At 34.6% G+C, this 20,080-nt stretch overlaps 1 protein-coding gene across 2 annotated transcripts in view; it reads right to left on the bottom strand.

Annotated features, from left to right (window-relative positions):
- Window positions 1-20,080, bottom strand: part of IKZF2 (IKAROS family zinc finger 2) — a 193,036-nt gene that overhangs the window by 7,719 nt on the left and 165,237 nt on the right. For both annotated transcript variants that reach the window (XM_043998565.1, XM_043998564.1), the window contains exons 6-7: window positions 10,297-10,434; window positions 2,730-2,873 (exon numbers count right to left, since the gene is read on the bottom strand). In XM_043998565.1, coding sequence (XP_043854500.1) covers window positions 2,730-2,873; window positions 10,297-10,434 — 282 coding nt within the window. The remainder of the gene's footprint in view (window positions 1-2,729; window positions 2,874-10,296; window positions 10,435-20,080) is intronic.

The raw sequence follows: 20,080 nt of genomic DNA, 5'->3' as shown, positions 1-20,080 counted from the left end.
CCTTGGCATCTAATAGAATGCTTTGCATACAATAAAGGCCTAACACAGCTTTGTTAAATTGAACTAAGAGGGGAAATCATGGATTGTGTGTGTAGAGAGGCAAGGGTAAGGACTGTCCTAACAGTTCCTTTCACATAACCAGAGCTTGATAATTGATGGATGAATAAATGAATGTGAATGGATTCATACCATATGAAACTGGAATTTTGAATGTTTTTCCCCCATACAGAGTAGGTATTGTCTTGTTTTTAAAAATCTAGACTCACTTCTCAGAGTTCCTGTTATTAGCCATATGACTACAGACAAGTCACTTGTCTAGACCCTCAGTTTCCTTGACAATAAAGTAGAGATAATACGTCTACTAACTCCTAAGGTCTTTGATAACATCAAATGAAATAAGGGTCATAAAATATTTTGTCACAATACAAGAAGTATAAATGTCAGCTTTATTAATGTAGAAAAATGATATGTAGTGACTAAGTTATAGAATACTACTTGTACAATGCTGCATTTTAGATATATTCTAAGTCATACAGGCTTTAGGGGGATTGGCATGGGTAGCTAACCACCATTTAGAATATTACTTCGAGGGGAAAATGTGTTCCAAGTTCCTAACAGTAGACTGGGAAATTAGTTTTCTGGAGCAAAACCATTTTATACATTGAGGACTACAAAGGTAAACACTTTGAACCAAGTGAGTGTCTGGTTAAGACAGAGATATGACTAAACACAAAAGAACTGGGTAATATAAGAAAGAGGTAGTAATTATCCAAATAATATTGCTGAAGCAATCTTAGTTTCCACCATAGCAGGGACGAGTTTTTCTTTTTCTACAAAGTTCATAACCTCTCCTGGATGAACAATTGTGCTTGAAATATCAGCATCTAATCCATGACCACGACCTCCATGACCTAACTAGCACTTCAATTCATAGTGATCTTTCCTTCCTAGGAATATTTTATATTTAATCATGTAGTAGCTATCATGATATCTCTTGTGTAATGGAATTGTAGTGGTATTTAACTTTTCACATGTGTACATGTAGTCTTTCAAATTAGTATAAGATTTTTGAGGGCAGGTGTTTAATGATGTACTTCTCTATACCCAGGTAATATCAAAATAATATTATGAATATAGTTAAACAGTTTTAATTTTAAGTAATTTTATGTGAAAAGTTGTTAAATGAATTTTATGAATGAATTGCCACGGATTTTAGTGGGATTTCTCTATGGCAAGAGTCAACTCAAGTTCAAAGTAGACCTTCTATTATAGCTTTTCTTTGTATATCTATATCTGTGTCCATGTCTAGATAATACTCTATATTAAACAGGGGTAGATATAAAATTGAGTCTTAGAACTCAGAGAAATTTTAGTCAGAAATCTTTTTTTTTTTTTTTTGGTGAGGCAATTGGGGTTAAGTGACTTACCTAGGGTCACACAGCTATTAAGTGACAAGTGTCTAAGGCTGGATTTGAACTCAGGTCCTCCTGAATCCAGGCTCGGTGCTCTATCCACTGTGCCACCTAGCTGCCCCTTTAGTCAGAAATCTAATAATTTCATCATATATTCATGATATATTATACCTATATGTCCTATGTCAAACCTAGATATGTCATGGTTATAGCTATAGATACAGATATTTAACCAACATCAATATAGACTTCGTGGCACTTCCACAGCATTTTTGTGATGATCTTTGTCAATATCCTCCCTTTCCCCCTCACATTCACCTTTGGATTATTTTATAATTTTATAATTATAATACATTGGATTCTTTAAAATTTAGAAAAGAAGGACCCTACAGAGTTGGAAAAAGTGAAGGAATTTGACTTTCTCAAACAGGAATTGCCCATGAAAAATGCTTTTGTCTCCTATTGCTTCAGAGACCATCTTTCACTTTTTCTCCAAAGAGTTAAAAATCTAAATTTGGAATTTAAATAGTTAAAGCAAGGTATGGTTTTCGATAATAAAAATTCTTTAAAGGATCCCATTAAATTTAGATTGAGCTGATCAGGGTTGACAAAAACTAGGGGTTCAGACTAGTTTTCTTCCTCTGATGCACTAATATAAATGGTGAAAAAGTGCTATAATAGGAATTGAGGATATGCCTCATTATTTGATTCACCATTGATGTATATGTAAGTCATACGATTTTATGATAACCATTTGTGTGTATAAAGGGCATTTAAATATAAAACATAATTTGGTTCTGTGGACGATACATATAGGCATGACATATCTTGGATATCCATTAATGCATTAGATTTCAGACCCTGTCTTTTCTAAGTTTTAAGACCAGATTCTATATTTCTCTTTCATTTAATGTAAAATATTACAACACAAGATTTTATAAACTAGCAGGGTTGAAACTAGGATTTCAAAGAAAATACAATTGGGATAGAATACCTTTCGTTTATACAAGTTCAGAAAATATTTAGTTTCTTCCTTCAAGTTTACACACACACACACACACACACACACACACACACACACACACAAATACCACTTAACATTTTATTATCCCAGGTCACTGCTCAAATGTGATTTTATTTGAGAGCGATTATTTTAGTCCCACCTTTAGTTACTTCATGTTACTTACATACCTTATTTTTTTAGGTTATTTCTTTCATACCTTTAAATCTACTTAAAACTGAAAAATAAGGGGAGTTTATACTTGTGCATTGAGATTATTAAAAAATGTTATTGTAAAAGGTATTTGGCAAGCTTACCCACAAACTTCTGTGGGGTGGAGCTTTTACGTTTTCCCATATTTCCTGTTAGCTTCTCTATGACAGCAGGTCTCTCAAAAGGCACCAGAGAAATATTGTTGTCCATCACAGGCTCTTGTTCCTTACAATCTTCCATAGGAGGTACTACATAAAACCAAGAAATTACATCAGATAAATCTTTTTATAAATAAAAAGAAAGAGAACTGTGAAAAAAAGCCTAGAAAGATGTGATTGTTGAAAGGTGCACCCAAACAAGTAGCAAGAAGACAAACATGTTCATTAAGGTATTCACTAAAATATGCATTTGGTTTCCAGTGTTTTACTATACACAGAAGGCAAATTTTATTCAGCAATCTTGCTTGGATCAATGATATGAACTATTACCTCTTGTTGGCAAATACATTAATCTCGTATTTCATCTTATTCTGAAAATGTTTTTTTAAAAGATTGATTAAAATTAATACTACTTTAAGACATACTACACTGTTTTAAAAGTTTTTGGGTTTAATTTTAAAAAGAATTTATATCAGCTGAATAACCTTTGCAGTGATACATAGTAGCATCCCAGTACATGTATAATTTTACCTTTCAGGTATTTCCTAATAGAAAGAGAGGTTCGCTATTTTGGTGCCTGAGCCTGTAGGGCCCTTACCTTGCTGCCATTCATTTGAATGCCTCTAGAAAGCAGTTTTCATGAAAAAGTTCCAATTCTACATGTTGCCATGCTTAATAAATCATAGCTGCTTTATTGTTGTGATTTACATCAAAGAAAGTTCTTCAGTGGTCTAAAACGATGTTTTAAAATGGTTTACTGAACTACTGCTCTAATTCTTGTGGCCAGAATTCCCTGCTGCTTCCCCTTCATCTCATTCTTCTGGAGCTAACAGTCTTCCTCTACAATCACTGTGGTCCAATGAGTAGCTGATCTTAAGCATGCAGATGTTTGTTGGCACAACATTAGGCAAACAAAGTGCGTAGAAAAGAACTCCTTTTGACTGTCAGAGAACCTTAACTGAAGGAGAAGATGAACGTCTGTAGCAGTTCAGATAAACTTTCACAGCCAATGTTCACAATAAAGAGTCTAACAATCTAGTGCCCCCCCCCATACCCTTCCCCCCAGGCTTTCCGCTTGCACTTATGCCAGTCCTATTTGGAAAACCATGCGCGTTGTGCCTCAGGATTCAGCCTGCACTGTAAAATGATTTACTCCACTGCTTTCATTTGTACAGGATGCTCCCACTGAGAAACACAATGGCTTCTCACTTGCAAGGGAATCCAGCTGGCACCAGCAAAAATGAAGTGGGAAAGCAAGAGACGAAAGTTGAGAAAATTCACTGCACAATGCAGGTGACCTATTTAATAGCCAATGCAGATTGCTAAATTTGCCAAAATCAAAAGTAGAGTTGGGGAAAAGACTTAAATGTGGGGCAGGTTCAAGGGAATATAGAATCATTTTCTCTGAATATGACTAACCTATATGTACTCGGATCAGATGGGTTATAGAAAATTTGTTGCTGCTATGCAATTTACAGAAGGCCATGAAGGGTAAGGGAATTTGCAAAGTAGACATTAAACTGAAAAAAAAAGTTGTGATGAAATTAGAAACCAAGCAACACTTAGGAGGCTACTTCCTAAATGCAGTGCAGTTTATGAGCCAATTTTTTCCTATCAACTTTTATTTCTAATGAAATCCTGAGATAGAAGAGAAAAACAACAAGTTCATTATTTTTCTCAAAAGTAGAACTGAGTTTTGTCCCAAGTTGATTAAATTAATTATTTTGGAAATGAATAATGTAAAAATGGACAGTTTTGCTACAAGTATTGCCTTGAGTTTTTTCTATCTGTACATGCCCAATACTCAAAATGAAACTGGGGGGTGAGGGACAGCATTGCACACACCATAGTCATCCACTAAATTTATACTCAGCTTAGCTTCAATATGAACTAAACAAAAATGCCTAATAACACTAATAATTCTGTTAATTGTTTTAACTTTAATTCTGTTTCTACCATATCAAAAAACTCTTCATGACTGATGACACTGATCAAGTCATAAGTACACAATTTCGAAAAGCCAGTATAAATTCTTCAACCGTTTTTTTGTTTCCTTTTTCAGAGAATTCAACATACCTCATCAGAATGTTCAAGGATGCATATTTCATGAAATAAAAGTTCCCATCTAAGGACACATCAAGAATTCTGCTATTTTCTATGAAGCATCTTGCTTATAACCTATTTTTAAAACACGTAAGATAAATAGGCAAGGATCTTAATTTCTTAAATTCTTCCTTTCATATTCTTTTGGTTTTGGATGAGGGTGGTAGTAATGAAGAAGTTGGTCTGCATCACTGATTCATAAGTGTAGGGAATTCTAAGTGTAGAAACTTTTCCCATCAATATAGACGGGTGACTCTGAAACTTACTGCCTGTGATGATGAGTCTGCATGATTTAGACATGGTCACATACCTTGTACAGATGAGAGGTGGGATTTGACTTTAAACTGCCTTTATCTATTATGACATGCTCCCTCTTTCCTATTATTACTATGAGAACCTTAAGAATATATGAAAGGAAAGTTTTCTGTCACGGTCTTCTTTCATTACAAACTGGGGAGAGTTTGCCCTAAGCAATTTGAATACAAACTTCAAACACAGAATTTTGTTTCTTTAAAATGTCATAACAGAAATAAGTATCAATCACTAATCCATCTTGTCTGTCTGTATATCTCTGTCTCATATATTCATGTGTCTCTTGTCTGTCTGTCTGTCTGTTAATTTTATCTGAAGAGTTTAACTGTGAGGCTAGATGCTCGATTTCTTAATTGCCAGATTTTTTAGTCTAACTAATGAGAACTTGATGTTTTTGTATGTGTGTGTATATGTGTATTTTATTCTAAGACCAAGGCAGCTTAGTGTAGTAGACATAGTAGAGTGATATACTTGGAATCAGCACAACCTGACATCAAATCCTGCCTCAGATACTTACTGTATGACCTTGAGGCCTGAGTTTCCCCATATGTAAGTTGGACATATTGAGAATATTTATCTCACAGGGTTGTTGTAATGGTTAAATTAGATATTTATATAAGGCTTCTGTTCTTAATGCTGCTGTTATAGACCTTCTCCTCTTAGATATTTTTGATTTAGGTGTTTGATGACACTGCTCTCAGTTCTTTCTTTTGCTGGATCATCAGCCATATCTCACCCTTACCTGTGGATATATATCCGAAGGCTCTACATTGGACCTGCTTCTCTTTTCTCCCTTCTCTCTCTCTCTCTCTCTCTCTCTCTCTCTCTCTCTCTCTCTCTCTCTCTCTCTCTCTCTCTCTCTCCTTCCCTCCCTCCCTCCCAGTGATCTAAGCAGTTTCAATTGATTTAATTATGATGTCTACAAAGAGGAGTAACAGATCTATGTATTCAGACCAAATTTCTTTGCAATCTCACATCACCAACTACCTACACAACATTTCAAACTTGCTGGCCCCATGACATCACAAATTCAACATACCTAAAACAGAATTCATCATATGCTCCCCTCTCCAAAAAAAAAAAAACTTGGTGTCCTCATTAATTCTTCATTCTCTCTCATCCCACATGATCTCAACAGTTGCCAAATATTCTCAACTTCACCTCCACAATCTGTTTTGTATCCAACTCTTTGCATTCACACAGACACTACCTTAATTCAAGATCTCTTCATCTATCTTTGTAACTATTGTAGTTGCTTTCTAATTGGTCTCCCCACCTCTCTCCACTTCACTCCAATCCATCCTTCATAGAGCTGCCAAAGTAATTTCTTTAGTGCAGTTCTGTCACTCCCCTTCTCAATAAACTCAAGTGACTCTCAAATACCTGTAAGATGAAAATAGACTTCTCTGTTTAGCTTGTAAAGCCCTTCATAATCTAGCCTCAACCTATCTTTCTAGCCTTACTAAAAACCACTCCCTCTTCTACAACCTATAATCCTGAAAAACTGGATTTCTTTCTGTTCCTCACAATTGTAATCTATCCTCTCTCTTTACCTTTTCCTTAGATCATTAATTCACCATATCTGGGAAGGACTCTCTCCTTCCTTCCTTAATTTCCTTCACAGACTCCCTAAATTTTTTCAAGATTTAGCATAAATACCAATACCTTTCTTGATCCTGCCAAGTATTAGTTATCTTCATCTTCAAACTGCATTATATTTAACCACCTTGTATTTATTTTCTATTTATTTGGCATATGTTATTTCTATTTATACTAACATATGTAGATTTTATCTCCCCCAAATAGTATGTAAACTTTTGAGAACAGGAGAGATTATTTAATTTTTGTCTCTGTATTCCTAATGTAAAAAACAGTACCTGACACATAGTAGGCACTTAATATATTGTTGATTGAATGATGAAATTGAAAAAATAAAAAAAAGGCAAGCTTGCCAGAAGGTCTATAATATGTGGTAAAAGGAGTTATAGCAGGAAGATGGGTATTTTGTTCAGTTGGTAAACAAATGAAATGTTTATGATTAAGCAGTGATACCCCGGAAAAATGTAAAAGCTAGAATAGATAAATAAACAGAGATTACACCAAAAATGAAAGCTGAGTCAATGCTAAATTACTTTTGTTAATAGGTTGATTTACCTTAATGATTATCTTTTGCTTTGGCAAATACAGAAGACAGATTGTATTCCCTGAGTACACATCAACTGATGGTTGGAAAAAGTAGCCCCAAAGCATGCTAGACAGGAGGGGTAGAGCAGCTTGATAGAAAAAAAAAAGTATATAAACTGAAGCTAATGAGTAAAATGTATAATTCAAGTGCAAGTAACTATGAGAGCTAGAAGCATAGTTTTATCATTCACATTCAGGCAATTTCTAGAACAAGGGTTAATTTATTTCAATGCTCATCTATGTTGGTAGATTTACTTCTCTGATACTTAAAGTCCCTCAAAAGATCTGCGATTCCATCAGTGTCTTAGAGATGGTCCTTCTGTGCTGTTGTGGCCAAGGGTTCTGCCACTGTGGCAAAGTTTGAGAAGCACTCCACTTGATATCTGCTCTCTTAACTCACACCTCTAATATTCTATGAATCTCTGTAGAAGAAACAGCAAATAGTCTACAGATGACTTCATTATGCAGAGCCAGAGGATAATCAACAGAATAACCTTTTTATAAAAAGTTTTGCCATGGAGAAACTGTGGATAAACTAGAATCACCTGTGATGAATCTCACATATGCCTGAGGTGCTTTGCCTTCACATTTGGAAAAGTAAAATTGAATCAAAACAAAAATTGTTCATTTCACAGTTAAATCCCTAGTCTGGGTTCTTATCTCCTGCCTAATTGACTTTCACCCCTTCTTCAGTGATGGTTTTACTTATATAGGAAAATATTCAGGAGAGGGGAGCAAGGGGAGGAGCCAGGTAGCCAGAAGGGCTGCTCCCCATCTCTTTTTTTGTCCTCTTTTTCCCATTCCCCTCTCTTCAATATTACTTGTCTACGAATGCCACTGACACACAGTGTAAGATCTCTGGCATCCTTCTAAATAATAAGAACTCAATTTAAATAATACTTCAGGGCTTCCCTAGGCTCAGAGAGGTTAAATAATGGAATCATAGTTTGAGACAAAGTTCAAATCCAGGTCATGCGACTTCAAATCCAGTGCTATATGTTATACCTCCCTGAATTTCCTAAACCAACTCCAAATTCAACAAACAGTAACTTAGCATTTCCTATGTGCAAGTGTGGATAATAACACAGGCCGACAGAACACAGTGGAGGTGGGTGAGTGGGGGGGTAAAGTAAATGTGTACAAAATAGTCCAATTTAGGCATGGGACTAGGATACTAAATATGTATGCAATCAACAATTTTTGAGCAAAACTGTGTTTTTCCAAGTATTCCCAAACCTGTTTTAATAACAGCTCCTGAACAGTTTTTTAAACAGCTGACTTCAGATTCTCCTAAGGTCAAAGAAAGCAATAAAATATTCCAGGAATCTCCCAACATCTGTTCCTCTAGGGATAACTGGTATTTGTAATGGATTCTAAGGAAATGCTAGAGGACTAAAGGAAACCAAATTATATGTAGTCAAAGAACCATCTGGTTTTCAAAAACAAAATGTCAGATTCTCTCCAGTGCAGTCACAGGTAGTAAGACAGGTGGCATTAATTCTTTCAAGTAATTAGCACATCACTCTGTATAAGTGCTACCCTAGCACATTATGCTAACACTCTTTCACAATATTTAGCTTATTACTATAGACTGATTAATGTGTTAGGGAAGAAGGAAGCCCAGTGTGTCTCTTCTGATCATATAAATACATAATCCTCAGTCATTTAAGATAGACAAACATACCTGTATGCCAATAGTTTATCACTTGTTGCTCAAGTCAAATAATAGTAGCTAATAATAGCATTTATATTGCGCTTTAAGGTTTGCAAAACACTTGACATGTGTTATCCCATATGTAAATAACTACATATGGTATTATCTCAAAGTTCTACATCAGATATTTTACAAAAGACAAGAACCCTCCTGTCAAATTTTAGAACTTTCCCTAAAGTAGGACTAAAGAAAATCCCTGAAAGAAATGTGACTGTGAAAAATCAGATTTTACAGTTGATCTCCACAAATGTCATTAAAAAATAAAAATAATATTCTATTCCATCCCAAATAAATCAAAGGTAAAAAAGATAAAAATGTAACAGTCATTTAAAACATAAAAATATTGACATTTTCCATTAAAATATATTAGCAATTTTTGGTAGCCAATGAGTAAGAAAGTGGCAAAAATCTCTAAATCTAAATATATGAAGTTACTTTTTATTTATATGGGAGATAGTCCTAAAAGTCTACCTTAATAATTAAGAAATAACTTATTTCCTTGGCATTATAAAATCCAAGTATCTTTCTACATAATTGGCAAAACAAACGAACAAAAACCACCACTATTGTGTTTTGGATGTTGTGGTCCTTCATTTCATGTATGTGTGCCTAGTTCTGGGCTACAGTGTGGATTAATTCCCATAAAACAAACTGATTAATCAATCTTGACATTTTTTTTTTTGCAAAAAAAAAAGTTCAAAAATTACTTAGCTGAATTGTAAAAATTACTTTGTTGTATCTTTAATTACCCGAATAATTGAGATAGTAAAAAATGCACATAAACTTTACCTTAAACCAATTCATTCTTTTGAAAAACCTAAGACTTGTTTGGCACTTTTCTAAAGGCCATGGTTCAGCCAACAGGAAAAAGGGTTGCCCATCTTTCTAGTCTCATGTGGCAGTCCCACGGTACAATCACAGATCCCAAAGTCCAAAGCATGCTAAATCATTTTGCCTATTTATACCACCTTTTGAAAAATCACAAAACACATGATTTGTGAAGAAGACAAAGGCTCGATTTAACTTCTAATATGTGAAGGAGAAATTTATACCTGAAGAAAATACCCCAAGATGATTATAATGTTAACAGAATTAGATGTTATTTGAATCTTTAGGGAAACAAATTAAATGAGAAAAACAGAACCACAAAAGTTGTGGTACAGGAGTAAATAAAAAGTCCTGAATGTCATTTCCACCCACCATGGTGACTCATGACCTGCCCAGAAGCCTCCATACTGACATTCTGAAGATAATTGTGGCAACGTTCCTTATGTTCTTCCAGTGAACTGCGCTGCTTGTAGCTTCGTCCACAGTAGTTGCACTTGTGAGGTTTACCCACTGTAAAAAGAAGAGAGTTAAACATTATTATATCACAGCCTCCTTGGAAGCAAAATCAGCCCTTATGTTTATCAGAACCCAGAAAGGCGTTTATAAGTGTTATTAAGATGCCTTCACCATTCAGACCTCTCTTCCCACACACTGGCAAAAATATGGTCTCATTCTTCACCAATACTGAGAGAAAAGATGGAACAATATATAAAGCTGACAGTACCTATGGTGATAGGGGAAATCCTGAATCAATTTCATGTTCTGACTACAACCCATGCCATTACAGGCCAATTGAATAAGCTTTCTTGAAAATATCTGCACTTTGTTCCCATTGGTAACCCCAGCAGTGGTTCTCATTAAGTATTCTTACTGTGATTTGAGTCAATGAAAATCAGAAGCATCTGGAAATGACCTCTCACCCTCCTCTAAAATCCAGTGATACTTAAACTTTAGTGATATCTTTTTTCTTTTCCTATTAAAAAAGACTCGCTGTATGTTTCTTTACAGCTATATTTTATATATAGTCTTCTCTCCCTCTAGATTCCAAGCTCTCAGAGAGTAGGAAATAGTCATTTTGTCAAATAAATAATGGAGAAGATTAAGTCTCCTTGCAAAGACAGGAAACCCTGCTAAAGAAAAATGATGTGAGTTAGGTGTAATAATGAAAAAAAATTAAACTGATGAAGAAAAAGGAAGGTGAAAAGATGGTGTCTCTTTTCTACCCCATGTTTTGAATGAGTAGATTTTCTTCAAATGTGGACAACTTTGCAGTAGACCTAATTGCACAGAGTCTCTTTATAGCACAATTCTAATAAAACCAGGAGTTATGTGACTAGAAACTGTGGGTAGAAACCTTAACAATTAATATTTTCTATTATATTGACCATTTTATTTAATGAAAAATTATCATCTAATTGCCAGAGTTATTAGCTAGCTGTACCTAGTAATGCACTAGAATATTTGGTCTACAAATTTAAAAGTTATTTACCTTCTCTAGGAAAAAAAAAACCCCTAAGATTGGCTGAATACATTCTAAAGTATAGAGACTTATCAAGAAGGTATAGAACACTTTATACTTCTTGGGTTTAGATGGAAATGCAGTTCAACATAAATGCTATAAAAGCTTTAAAAGAGTCTTGATGAATTACTTTAGTTGTTTAGTTGGTGCCAATCTGGACAAGAACATGAGTTTGATTCCAAGAAGGAATCGGCTTTGCTCAGACATACCTACAACCTGGAATAAAATTACATTTTTAAAAGCAAACCATCTAACAAATTCATGATGTACCATATTCCTAAGGGTTACTAAGGGGCTGAAAATGATCCAGTAAAACCTACTACCCACAACTACTGGAAAATAACTCTCTCTCTCTCTTTCTCTCTCTCTCACTCTCACTCTCTCTCTCTCCACATACATATACATACATACATAAATATATATATATAAATACATATATATGATCCTTCAATCAAAATATTGAGAAAATTTTCAATCATATATTCAAATAACATGTATTTAAGGTTTTTGTTATGGTGGCACAAAGTTTAACCATACATGGTAAAGATTAAAATACAGTTCCTTCTTTTCTAGGTTTTGCAGGTGTTACTTTATCTTCTCATTTTAATCTTTAACTGCTAAATATATATGAAAATACAGGAAGAACATAATTTTAAGACAAAGAGGATGGTATTCATATCTGCATGAAAATCATGCTATATGGGATTTTAAAAATTCACAATGCATACTAAAAATTTCACAATGTATATGTAGTTATAAATATTTTTTCATAAATGTTACATGAAGCATCATTAATCTTTTTTTAAGGTGCTGATACTGTTAGAATGAAAAAGACCCTGAAATTAGGGATCATTTCTCTCTAAATTGTGAACACTACACAAAAAATAAATAATGTTTAATGATAGTTCAAATCCAAAATATGTAGGGCATGATAATGTATCTGTATATTGATACTGTTCTTCATAGATGAATAAAAATGTTAACATTGTTTTTCCACCACTAAGTTAGATGTTATTTCTCTATGAGTGGATATGGAATTTCACTGGCCCAATTCACGAAGAATTCCAGAATGCCCACACCATCTCATTCAGTCCTCACTGGAACCAACAATATTCATCTACAAAACAGCTAGATAAAGTTCAGGAACTTCCACCAGTATGAAATTAATGGTTTCCTAATTGATATTTATGTAACACTAAAGTTTACGAGGCGTTATCTTCCTAACAACCCTATGAGGTAATATTGTATATTATCTCTACCTTACAGATAAAGAAACTGAGGCTTGGAAAAAGCAAGACTCCTCCATAACTACAAGGTCAGAAACTATGTCTGAAGCATCTAGGTGGTGCATTGGATAGAGCTCTTGACCTGGAGGCAGAAGAGCTAGGTTCAAAACTAGCCGTAGGCACTTATTAGCTCTGTGACCCTGGACAAGTCATTTAACCTGAATCTTCCTCAGATTCCTTAATTATAAATGGGAATAATAAAAACAACTTTTGCAGGGTTTTTATGAAGAGCAAATGACACAATACTTGTGAAGCTTTAACACAGTGCCAGCAGGCACTATTAAAATATTTATTCCCTTACCCAGAATCAGTGGCAAAATTTTAGAATATTCTCTCCAGTCTTGAGTCTGGTGAGTTTTCTACTTGTCTTTCTTTCTTTTTTCTTTTTTGGGTGAGGCAAATGGGGTTAAGTGACTTGCCCAGGGTCACACAGCTAGTAAGTGTAAAGTGTCTGAGGCCGGATTTGAGGATTTGAATTCAGGTCCTCCTGAATCCAGGGCCAGTGCTCTATGCACTACACCACCTAGCTGCCCCTAAATAATCTATTTCCTCCTTCTCCACACCCCCCAGGGCAATGAGGGTTAAGTGACTTGCCCAGGGTCACATAGCTAGTTAAGTGTCAAGTGTCTGAGGTTGGATTTGAACTCAGGTACTCCTGAATCCAGGGCCCGTGCTTTATCCACTGCACCAACTAGGTGCCCCCTCTACCTGTCTTTTGTGTGTACAATAATCCTTAATACTAAGCTACTTTGGAAAATTATGATTAAATCACCTAAAAAGCATATGAGAGCATTTCTATTACAAAGTTTTTCTTATTACACTCATCCTAACTGTAACTGAGAATATTTCTTTAAACAGAATCATTCTCTTTTCAAAGCCCAGATGAATTGCTTTTAAATCTCTATTTAAGGTTATTATAGGTTTTCTTTCTTTCTTTTTCTATGAGATTAAAAACATTTAATATTCAAGGAATTATTTGTTAAATATCCAGTGAGGGGGCACATAATTATGCCTGAAAATATTAGGACATCAGAGACTATGATCACCTCTCAAATTTCCAAACAGGTAAAAAGGTTTTGTTTTGATTTTTGTCAGTGCATATGTTTTAACCTGTAAATAAATTAGTTACTCCATCCAGACTGGAACCAGATAACAATCTGCAAAATCAATTTCACTTTTGTATAAACAGAGGGAAAAAGATTTTCAAAGAAATAAAAAGTGGAGAAAATAAATAAAATATTTGTAAGCCAAAAGAAGAATTTAAGAAAGTTTTTCAAATGATTACCCTAACAATCTGTAAGATATAATGATGAGAATGAAATTGCAATTTAACTTTTTTAACTTCTTAGAACTGTCTGCAGGAAAAGTTTCTAGGTTTGTTATTTACCTCTATGTCAAAACACAAATAACTGTGGTTTATGAGTCTAATGAGTATTTTTGCTTAAAATTATATTTCTCCAGATAGGCTAAAATAACAGAAGAGGAAAATGACAAATATTGTTGGGGATGTGGAAAATTGGGACAGTAATTAATACACAGCTGGTGGAACTATGAACTGATCCAACCATTTTGGGGAGTAATCTGGAATTATGCCCAAAGACTTTTAAAACTGTGTATATACCCTTTGACCTAGCAATACCACTATTAGGTTTGTTTCCCAAGGTGGTCTGGGAAAAAAAGAAAAATTCTAAAATATTTATAGCAACTTTCTTTGTGGTGACAAAGAACCAGAAACTGAAGGGATGCCCATCAATTGGGGAATGGCTAATCAAGTTGTGGTATATGATTATGATGGAATATTATTGTGTTGTAAGAAATGATGAGCAGGTTGATTTTAGAAAAAAAAACCACACATGGAAACCTAACATGAAATGAAGAGTGATGAATAGAACCAAGAGAACATTGTATCCAGTAACCTCAATATTATTTGAAACTGTGAATGACTAAGCTATATTGAGTATTATAAATATTCAAACTGTCTACAAACTATATATTTTATGTGAAAACAATATTTTCTTATTTTAATGAGATGAGGAAACAGAGAGCAAGTGACTTGTCCCAAAGTAATATGTGGCAAGCACCAGATACTAGATTTAAACCATTCTATGTGCTATTTTTACTGTCTCTAAGTCAAGCATATAGATCACTCCTGATGTTTACCATGTTGCTGAGCGAGAAGGAACATCCGCATTTTACAGAGCAGAATGGTCAAGTCAAGTCACACTGTCACCTGCTAATGTGATTTTCATTTGGGAAAGATCAGGATCCAGGCCTCTATTCCTGATTTGATATTGTCTCTGAAGCCACTCAATTTTTCTTAAAGTGTTATTTGTATACCTTAGTGAATCATATTGTTCCAAGCATTTTTTTTTTGGTTGAGGCAATTGGGGTTAAGTGACTTGCCCAGGGTCACAGAGCTATTAAGTGTCAAGTGTCTGAGGCCATATTTGAACTCAGGTCCTCCTGAATCCAGGGCTGGTGCTTTATCCACTGTACCACCTAGCTGCCCCCATGCATTTTTTAAAATTTCAAGAAGTCTTGGGTTAAACTCCTAATCTACTACTAACCTTTATAAAAAGATAACTATGTATTTAGCTGTAGCAAAAAAAAATAGTTTCAATATAAAATTCTTTCTATTCTTCAATTAAACATTCTCTCAATTCTGTTCAGGCTGTACCCACATCTCGAATTTGTTCAGAAACAGCTCAATACCAACATATCTTAGTTCAAGATATTTCACTTAAAATTTCAATCAGTTCCCTTTCCCAAATTCTGCTGTCTTCTTTTTTTTTGGAAGGGGGAGGGTTGGGAAAAGCTTATATGAGAAATCATAGTTTTCAAAGTAAAGCAACAATTTTTACTTGTACAATAAAAAATGTCTTACCAGAAAGCCAAATATAAATGTTATTGGTTCAACTACATTTTCACTAAGTAAGACGTGCCAAACAGTATAAACCATTAGCTCACAGCTTGAATTATTCAACTACCTTTCTGACTATTATGTTTGAGTACTCTTGGTGTTCAAGAACATGAAAGGATAAAAAAGGCCAGAATAGAAAACTGTGTCATTTTATTGATGCTGCTCCTCAGTCAGAAGATTCAGATAAAGCTGGGAAAGGAGTAGGGAGCACTACCATGGAGGAGAAAGCAGAATTCTCTCTTTTTTAAGAGAAGCAGGTATCTTACATTAAAACAAGGACTGGCCTTAGTGATTCAGGGCTACAAATGAATGGATTAAGTACCTGTACACTTGCCTTCTTTCTCCTACAAATAAGCTATTTTACTATTTATGAAGACCAATCCAGCTTCCATAATTACTTCTATTTCCTAATGACTTAGGCTATTCCCCTTATAGTCTCTCTCCTAATAACTTAAGATAGTGCACTGGAATGGGGGAAAGAACCTTAATGATACAATTCATTCTCTAAATTATCTAATTTCTTCAGAGAAAGGCTTATTTTGCTATGTGACTAATATAATACAGACACATTCCAATTCCTATTTCTTTAATGTGGGAAAAATAAGTTTAATTAATGTAGGCTATAACAAATTATACACATGTACATTCCTATTTTAGTTCACTTAAGTAGTGGATATTTGATACCCTACTTTTCAAAGTTTCAACATCAGGCTAATTCAGGAGCCTTCAAAACAGTTCCTATAAATTGTTTAACTTTAGTTCTAAGAAGACATATTAAGGGGCAGCTAGGTGGTGCAGTGGATAGAGCACCGGGCTTGGAGTCAAGAGTACTGAGTTCAAATCCGGCCTCAGACACTTAACACTTACTAGCTGTGTGACCCTGGGCAAGTCACTTAACCCCAATTGCCTCACTAAAAAAAAAAAAAAAAAAAAAAAAAAAAAAGACGACATATTAAAATATTAATGGAACAAGATCACCAAGATAGGATAGGGCACCATAAGCGATTTAAACAATTAGGACCATTGTCACACATATTCTCTCTTATAGTCTCTCCTAGCTAATTCTTGCTTCATTAAAATTAAACACGTACAGGAAAAAAAAAGAAAATGATCAGTTATAAACACACACACACAATAAAAGTTATGGAAACTTAAGGTCAAAAGTGATATTTGAGGCAATCTAGAATCTTCTCACCCCCTCCCTCTTTTATCAAATTAGTTCCTTGGTGTTAGCAATCCTACCCCTACTACATTTCTTTTTTAAACAACATTTTCTCTTCCCCCAATTACATATTTAAACAATTTTTCAACATTTACAAAATTTTGAGTTACATATTCTATCCCTCCCTCCCTGAAATAGCAAAAAATCCAATATAGGTTATACATGTGCAATCACGTAAAACATTTCCGTATTACTTCTACTATATTTCTGACATTCATTCCACTTTCTCTACTTTAACAGGGACACCAGTAAACCTCACTTTTGCCTAGACTTTTGTAATAGTTTCCTAATTGATCTTCCAGCTTCTAGTCTTTTTCCTCTCTAATCTACTTATTGTATATACTCTTTTTTAAGACACAAGTTGGACCCTGTTGTTTCCATAATGAGAAAAACACCATCAACCCAACAACAACAAAAATAAAACAGAATTTCAGGGACTTTTTATTGTTACTTCAACAACCTCCACAATCCAAGCTCAATCTAGCTTTCTGGACATTTTCCCTTCATGAACTCTCCACTCCATTCAAACTGAACTACCAGCTAATTCCTGACCCTGACATTCCATTTCCTTCCTCTAAGCAATCATTATGTATCTTTAAATGCATACTATGTGCCAGGCTCTAGGTAAAACTGAACAAGGCACTTCCTTTGCTTGTACTCTTTATATTCACCTAATAGAATCCAACTCGGATGTTACCTCTTCCCTGAATCCTACTCAGTTGTTAATATCTACTTCTTCCCCAAACTACTTTGGTATTTACTTATATTCTTTAGCAGATTATATATTCCATGAGGGCAGAGACTGTTTATTTTTTTGTGTTTGTATCCCAAAGAACCTAGTCCTGTGCATGCAGTAGTCACCTGATGTTGTTTAACTGAATTAAACCCACATTTGAATTTTGAATTAAAAAATTAAAAAAAAATAGTGTATGTAAAATCATACTATCAGGTATGCAAACACAAAACATTTTTACATAGAATCTTTTTTTTTTTTTTTGTGGGGCAATGAGGGTGAAGTGACTTGGCCAAGGTCACACAGGTAGTAAGTATCAAGTGTCTGAGGCTGGATTTGAACTCAGGTCCTCCTGAATCCAAGGCCAGTGCTTTATCCACTTCGCCACCTGGCTGCCCCCTACATAGAATCTTAAGAGCTGTAATGAAGCATACAGGCTACCTATTCTAGTCTCCTTACTTTATATAATTGAGGCCATGAAACATTAAATACTTTGGAGTGACAGAACTAGTCAATGGCAGACAGCTCTGGGACCAGAAGAAACTTAGTCTCTTGGACAGAGTCCTACTGCCTTTCAAATCCACAGAACATCTTAACAGCCTAAACAGTGGAGGAAGTTTGAAAGTTTCTGAAATGAATTTAGCACCTCCACTTCTTAGAGGGAAAAGGAGAGTAGCTTTCTATTTTCAAAATGTGAAAGACTTACCATCTCTTCCAGTCACTCCAAATGGTTGTCATAAGGAAGAATTAGTCCAATATATTATTAAGCTATACAACATGTTATTCATAATCCATAAAATCTTCTTTAGGAACAGGAACAATCTTAGTCCTAACTCCCATATACTTTTTTTTTTTTTGCAGGGCAGTGAGGGTTAAGTAACTTGCCCAGGGTGATAACTAGTAAGTGTCAAATGTCTGAAGCTGGATTTGAACTCAGGTTCTCCTGAATCCAGGGCCAGTGTTTTATCCCCTGTGCCACCTAGTTGCCCCTCCCATATACTTTTTGAAAGAAAATCTTAGGACCTTTTCTACTGAAACCAGTAAAGATTTTACCCCTAAACCATTGCATGATAATAAAATTATCCCCACACAATATTTTAGTGGACTTCATTCAGCATATATGTATGTACATATACATTATATGTAAACACATATATGTATGTAATATACATATGTACACAATATATCATACTATTTAATAAAATCAATGGCAGAGCAAATTTTAAACCTATTTTATTCTCCTTGATTCTTTTTTTTCATGCATTTACTTCTTTTTTAAAAATTTTATTTACTTATTTATTTATTGCAGGGCAATGGGGGTTAAGTGACTTGCCCAGGGTCACACAGCTAGTAAGTGTCAAGTGTCTGAGGCCAGATTTGAACTCAGGTACTCCTGAATCCAGGGCCTTTGCTTTATCCACTGCACCACCTAGCTTCCCCCATGCATTTACTTCTAAAAATACCTACGAGACACAAAACACCCTCACATCTGCTTTTACATGGCAATTGTTTACAGAATTATAAAGCTGAAGACAGATTAGCACTGGCATACTGTGCAATCAACATTTTTTTTCCTATCTTGATCTTTTGCAATCAGGAATGTTAAAACATTGGGTTACTAATTAATACTGACACCTTTTATCCATATTATAAAACAAAATTCCTAAGCCCTGGTATTAAGAAGAGGGAAATACTTTATTCACCATATACCTCCTATGATATCCATGGTTTGAACACAAGGGTGAGAACCAAGTCAGATGGTTTCTTCTGTTTTGATCCTATAGTTGTTCCTAAATGAAATGCCAAAGATTGCTTGATCAAATTAATAAGGAAATCTTTGATGATTAAATCCCTTTTGCCTTTCTGTTACTGATAAGGTTAAATGTCAGGAACTAAAATTTCCCCAAATGATCCAATTAAGATCCACCAGGTAAATTGAATTAAAATCCCTGGAAACTATGAGGATCGATATTATTATCAGAATTCCAAAAATGATAGTACAAATGCACAGAGTTGGGATAATTTCAAAAGAAAAAAGTCCTCAACAACTGTTAATTCTTAGGGATAAGCAAAAAATGACAAAACTTGATAAAATATGATTTAACTTTAATTTTAAGAAATCTGAAGTCTTTGAAACAGTTCATTAATGTTAGAAACCTCAATTATGAGGTCACTTAAACAAGCTATAGAGTCAAAATACAGCATATCCCAAGACCAAGCGTGAAGGGGACAATCAGGAGTACAAGTAAAGGTTTATTTTTAAAATGTATTCCAAATATTTTGCTTTGTTTGAAAAGTGATGGAAAAGGGAAGTCATATTTAGAAGAGTCCTTCCTTTTTTCAGTTGGGGTATACATTTGGAGTTCTTATAGCAGTTTCAAATTTTCCTATCTTTCCAAAGTAGAACAGTGGCAAATGGACTAGGTTTAAGAATCAGAACATTTCAGTTCAAATCACTGCTTTTCCATTTATTATA

The sequence above is a fragment of the Dromiciops gliroides genome, chromosome 3, assembly GCF_019393635.1.
Source record: "Dromiciops gliroides isolate mDroGli1 chromosome 3, mDroGli1.pri, whole genome shotgun sequence".
In the NCBI taxonomy this organism is placed as follows: domain Eukaryota; kingdom Metazoa; phylum Chordata; class Mammalia; order Microbiotheria; family Microbiotheriidae; genus Dromiciops; species Dromiciops gliroides.
This window is presented reverse-complemented; position numbering and strand designations above follow the sequence as displayed.